This window comes from Sceloporus undulatus, chromosome 1 (genome assembly GCF_019175285.1).
Source record: "Sceloporus undulatus isolate JIND9_A2432 ecotype Alabama chromosome 1, SceUnd_v1.1, whole genome shotgun sequence".
Lineage (NCBI taxonomy): Eukaryota > Metazoa > Chordata > Lepidosauria > Squamata > Phrynosomatidae > Sceloporus > Sceloporus undulatus.
Genome location: NC_056522.1, coordinates 249605705 through 249611704, shown reverse-complemented (window position 1 = coordinate 249611704; position 6000 = coordinate 249605705). Strand labels below are relative to the sequence as shown.

At 41.1% G+C, this 6000-nt stretch overlaps 1 protein-coding gene across 1 annotated transcript in view; it reads right to left on the bottom strand.

Moving 5' to 3' along the window:
- STK36 (serine/threonine kinase 36) overlaps positions 1-6000 on the bottom strand; it is a 29696-nt gene that overhangs the window by 13595 nt on the left and 10101 nt on the right. The window contains exons 13-16 of the mRNA XM_042453647.1: positions 5608-5705; positions 4222-4327; positions 2795-2936; positions 43-164 (exon numbers count right to left, since the gene is read on the bottom strand). Coding sequence (XP_042309581.1) covers positions 43-164; positions 2795-2936; positions 4222-4327; positions 5608-5705 — 468 coding nt within the window. The remainder of the gene's footprint in view (positions 1-42; positions 165-2794; positions 2937-4221; positions 4328-5607; positions 5706-6000) is intronic.

Sequence of the window (6000 nt, the reverse complement as noted above, 5' to 3'; positions counted from 1 at the left end):
ACACCAATTCCTCAAAATCATAAAAGCTAAGCAAACTCCAACCTTATTTTTTGCCTTTTGAGAAATGGTGTGCCTCACAGGGACGACACAGGATGCAGCCAGGGCTGCTGTGAAGGTAGTGCGTACACTCCACTCCTCCTCTGACATTGTATTTTTTGGGGGCACTGTTAGAAAAGAAGGGAGAAAGAAGAGTAAAAACCATGCAAGCTGAACAATGCATCTGACAAAGCTCTGTACCTTAGTAAATAATTTAATAGAATGCTGTGATTCAAGCTCACAGAAAAAATAAAAAATGTTTTACTACTTCCTTTTCTAATGGTCCAAAATATTTTGGAGATGATTGGACTTCTGCATTAATAAAGAAATCATGCTTTTCCACATGGTGAAAAGTCCCTCCCCATTCGGAGCTCACTTCTAGCATCAAAAACAGGACAATGGTAGGCATTGGCTCAAATACACACCTGCAAAGTAGTCATGCCTTTTAACTTTAACTTTTGTATATTTTAATGTAATTTTATACTCTTTTTAGATGACTGTAACTGTTTTAAATTTTATTGTATTTTTTTTTTAAATGTTTTTATCTGAGAGCCAGCTTGGGTCACTTTCTGAGAGATAGGTGACATGCAAATTAAATAAATGAATAAATGAAGTATGGAAGAATTCTCTAGGATCATAGAATCATAGAGTTGGAAGAGACCACAAGAGCCATTCAGTCCAACCCCCTGCCATGTAAGAAATCACAATCAAAGTATCCCTGACAGATGGCCATCTAGCCTCTGTTTAAAGACCTTCAAGGAAGGAGACTCCACCACACTCCATGGGAGTGTGTTCCAGTGCTGAACAGCTCTTAATGTCAAGAAGTTCCTGCTAATGTTGAGGTGGAATCTCTTTTCCAGTGGCTTACATCCATCCATCTGTATTCTATTCTCTGGGGCAGCAGAAAACAAACGTGCTCCATCCTCAATGTGACACCAAATACTTAAATAGGGATATCATATCACCCCTTAACCATCTCTTCTACAGGCTAAACATACCCAGCTCCCTAAGTCTTTCCGCGTAAGGTATGGTTTCCAGACCCTTCACCATCCTGTTTGAAATTGTGGTGCCCAGAACTGGATAGAGTATTTTAGGTGAGGCCTGACCAAAGCAGAATAGCAGACACTATACTTCTATTAATGCATCCTAAAATAGCATTGGCCTTTTTAGCTGCCGCATCACATTGTTGACTCATGTGGTGTACTAGGACTCCTAGATCTCTTTCACACATAGTCTTGTTAAGACAGGTGCTCCCCATCCTATATCTAAGCATTTCATTTTTCTGCCCAAAGTGCAGTGCCTTATATTTCTCCGTGTTGAAATTCATTTTGTTAGCTTTGGCCCAGCTTTCTAATCTATTCAGGTCTTCTTGAATTATGATCCTGTCCTCTGGGGTGTTAGCTACTCCTCCTAATTTGGTGTCATCTGCAAATTTGATAAGCATGCCTTCTTTTCCTTCATCCAAGTCATTGAATCATAGAATCATAGAATTGGAAGATACAAGGGCCATTCAGTCCAACTACCTGCCATGCAGGAACTCTCAATCAAAGCATACCCAACAGATGGCCATCCAGCCTCTGTTTGATAAAGATATTGAATAGTATTGATAAAGATGTTGAATAGCACTGGGCCCAGGACAGAACTCTGTGGCACCCCACTGGTCACTTCTCTCCAGGATGAAAAGGAACTATTGTTGAGCACCCTTTGGGTTCAGCTGGTCAACCATTTACAAATCCATTTAACAGTTGCCTTGTCTAGCCCACATTTTACAAACTTGTTTTTAAGAATGTCATGGGAAACTTGTCAAAGGCCTTACTAAAATTGAGATATGCTATAGCTACAGCATTTTCTTTGTCTACCAAGCTGGTAATTTTATCAAAAAAGGAGATCAGATTAGTCTGACATGACGTGTTTCTCAGAAATCCATGTTGACTTGTGATAATAGCATTGCTTTCTAAATGTTCACAGACTCTCTGTTTCATGATCTGCTCTGGAATTTTTCCTGGTATTGATGTCAGACTAATTGGGAAATAATTATTGGGATCTTCTTTTTTACCTTTTTGAAGATGGGGACAACGTTTGCCCCTTCTGCTGTTTGCTGGGACTACTCCTGTTCTCCAGAAGTTCTCAAAAATTATTACCAATGTCTCTGAGATTACATTTGCCAATTCTTTTAATACCCTTGGATGTAGTTCATCTGGTCCTGGAGACTTAGGGGCTGTACAGACCGCCCTGAAAGGGCGGCCTGTAGCCGCCCATTTTTATCCTGGATGGAGGCTGCACCAACCAAATGGTGAGGCCTCCACAAGGCCTAAATATAACCCGCTTCCAGTGGGTTTTTTAGGTTGCGTGCAGGGTGCCACTGCCGCCCTCAGGTGCAATGATGACATCCACATGGCGCCATTTGGATGCTGCGCTGCATGTATGTCATCATGGTGGCCCATGTGAATGGGGGTGAGCCATGATGGTGCCCAGACAGCACGGAAGGGCTTGGGAGCGTGTGAACGCTCTGCTCTCCTGAGCCCTAAAATAGGACCCAGGTCAGTGCTTCACACTAGTTTGTAGTTTGCTTCAGTTGCCCTCAATAACAGAATAACTTTATTATGCAATCCCCAACTGGCACTTAAAAGACAAGGTGGTAAAACAGACAATGGCGAGAAATGCAATGGTTGTGAGTAGCCACATCAAAAAATGGAAATATTTTGTTTGTAGAGCTTTGCCAAACATTTTACATTGTCCTCTAAAATCAGTATCTTACCTGCCTGAATGGGTTGCTCATAACTGGCACCATGACAGAGTGCATCCAGCAGAGGGCAATGATCCTCAAACAAACTCGTATAGAAGGGGATGGAGGTGGAAGGGCAGGCATTATTCATAGTCTCACACAAATGAGTGAAGCACTGCAAGTATAGGAGATAAAAGCTGCTGTTTCAAGATGGGAATTGAGCACAACTGGAAGAGGGGAACACTCCCTCAGTTTTACACACTGGATGTGTGCTGCTGGAATCAGAGTAATTGTAATGGGCTTAGAGATTTGAGCAAACAACTGATTGAGAATTCAGTATACTATTTAGACACAAAAGGGATACATATATAATAATTTGATTACTGGATAGATGAACAAAGAAAAATTAAGTAGGATTAAATAAGTGCTTTTAATCATTGGGCTGAAATGCTGTGCTTACCTTTGATAACCACACTTTGGAAAGAGCATTGGAAAATTATAAAGCCAAAAAAGGGAGCTGTGAGAGTTATTCAAAAGCTGGAAAAGCTATTTCACACTGAGAAATTGAAGGGTTCCAAATTATCCTCTCAGTGCATCGTAACTCTTTATGCCCATCACTGTTCACATAACAAATATCATTCTTAGACTTTTAGACCTACAGAGAATGGAGATCTATCACAGCTGTTCTCTATTCTGTTTCAATTCTCTATAAAAACCTGTGTGACTCTAAGGCGATTATGATATTTTGAGAGAGCAACATTCCAAATTTGTTTTCTTGGGAGAGAAGATTTCAACTTGAAGACAGATCTTCTCAAGTGAATACAACTGTATTTATTGAAGGTAGTGAGTAGGAATGCAGGCTAAAGCTGAATAATTTCTGTAGGATTGACAGTGAGGCTTCTCCTTCATGCCCCTCCCACACTATTCCTAGATCTCAACAGGAAGAGGAATGTTAAACCTCTCCATCATTGCCCATTGTTTAGTGTGTGTGTGTGTGCAAACCTATATGGTTCCTAGCCAGTGCTGCCAATTTCCGGGGAATTCCCCAGAATTCGGGGAATTTAATTAATTTCTTTCTGAGGATTTTGACTGAATATTCCGGTAAATACTGTGCAATTCTGGGGATTTTGGTAAAACATTCCTGGGAATATCTTTGAGGCTTGTTGGCAACCTTGTTCCTAGCCCACCAGCAAAGCTTAAATGTGACTCTTGGGGCACCCCTACCACACAGAATGCTATAATTAACCAGGCTTAATAAATGATAAAGAGTGTGGACAGCAGCAATGGCTTGAAGCCATCTCTTAACAGAGAAAAGTCTTGAAGAGATGGGTTTTCAGGCACCACTTGTACATGTGTACTGTTCAGGGCACTAAATGGCAAAGTTACAGAAGGGGGATGAAGGAGAGAGCTGGGACAGGATGAAGGTGCATAACACAAAAGACAGAGAAGTAGACCCTTACCATGAGGCTTTGTTCTCGCAGCCTGCCCTCTTGATCTGTGGGCTGAGCGAGCAATGCTGGCAACAGGGTAAGGAAGTGACTGGCAGAACTTTGGAATGTCTGCAAACTAAAAAATAAATAAATCTGTGTTTATATATTGAACCCAGCCTTCCCCAACCAGGAATTCCATATAAATATTGGACAATGATTCCAGTAATCCTTGAAGCTAGTGGTTATACAAGTTGAACCTCAACACATCTAGAGGACACCACAATAGGGGTGGCTAGGTGAGACCCAGGAGTTTAGCTATGAAACATGGTAGTTAACTCAGCACTTACACTCAACAATTCCCCATCCTCTGACTAGCTCAGTCTTTGTATCCACCCGGGGGTATAACCTGCCATGTCCAGGTCTTTGGCTATGTTGCTCCTCTAAGATCATCCCTTCACTGGCTCCCAGTCCCCTACCACATTCAGTACAAGCTTCTGTTCTTGACTTTTAAAGCCTTGCATGGGCTGGCCACTCCTTATTTATCTGAACTTCTTTCTCCTCACATTCTCCTTCGTGCCCTCCGTTCTGGTAGTAGAGGTCTGCTGTCCCAGCCAAGGATTTCCACTGCCCCGTCCCAGATTCGTCCCTTTTCACTTGCTGTTCCTCACTTCTGGAACCTTCTTCCCCCACGAACACGGGTCATCATTTCTTTAACTAGTTTCAAAACTGAGTTGAAGACTATACTGTTCAAGGAAGCATTCTCAGGCATCATGTGATTGTTTTTCTGATTGTTATCTCATATTTAATTAGATATTTGATGTTTTTAACTTGTTGCCTATTTATTTTATCTTATTCTATCTTGTATTATTATCTATTCTTTTATATGTATTTTGTTATTATCCTGTAGAATGTATGCCTTTGGCAGGTTTCATTTTTATCAATTTTACTGACTGGCCTGTTACAGACTGCCAAAATAAAGCTGCTTGGGGTCTCTTTGGAGGTATGCTATTTAAATGATGCATGGGTCCTAAGAATCCAAAAGCTACACCAAAGCTGTCCTCCAGTGCTTAGGAATGGAGTGTGGCTTTGGCGCGACCTCCGGACTCTTAGGACCCACACATCATTTAAACAGCATACCTCCAAAGAGACCCAAAGCAGCTTTATTTTGGCAGTCTGTAACAGGTCTGTATGTACAGCCCTGTGTAAATCTACAGTGCTATATAAATAAAGTATAATAATAATAGTCTTCAGATTAATCACAATACAAAGCATAAGGGGAATGGAAGGGATTCTGGCTGGTGCTTTGACCATGCTCATGCTCTGTATACCTCTCCTCCCCACCCCCATCTTAATAAAAACATAGTGCTCTTAAATATTGTTTCCTTTCATATTCTGTTCATTGTGCAAGTTCCTTACCTTGGCTTTTCCCCACACTCTTCTTGGATGAAATCACTGGCAAAGAAAACCGACATCACAGCAATTAAGTCAGTCAGCAGTGTGATGTGCCAGGGCTGCTGTGGGACAGACAGAGAGCGATGTGTTCCCAGGGGCTGGATACCCCACAGAAAGAAGTAATGATCAAGAATAACTGGTCCCAGTTGGGATAATCTGCCTTATGAAGATGAAGAAAAGAAAAACTAACCAAGCTCTAAATGAACTAAGATGAATTCTGTGCCAGATTCAGTAAAAAATCTTTATGGGTAAAGCTATTTTGCATAACAGTGTAAGTTCCATGCAGTTCTAAAGCTAGAATCAGACAAAATGTTCAATTTCCAAATAATCTCATTTAATTTTATGTGTTTCTATGTT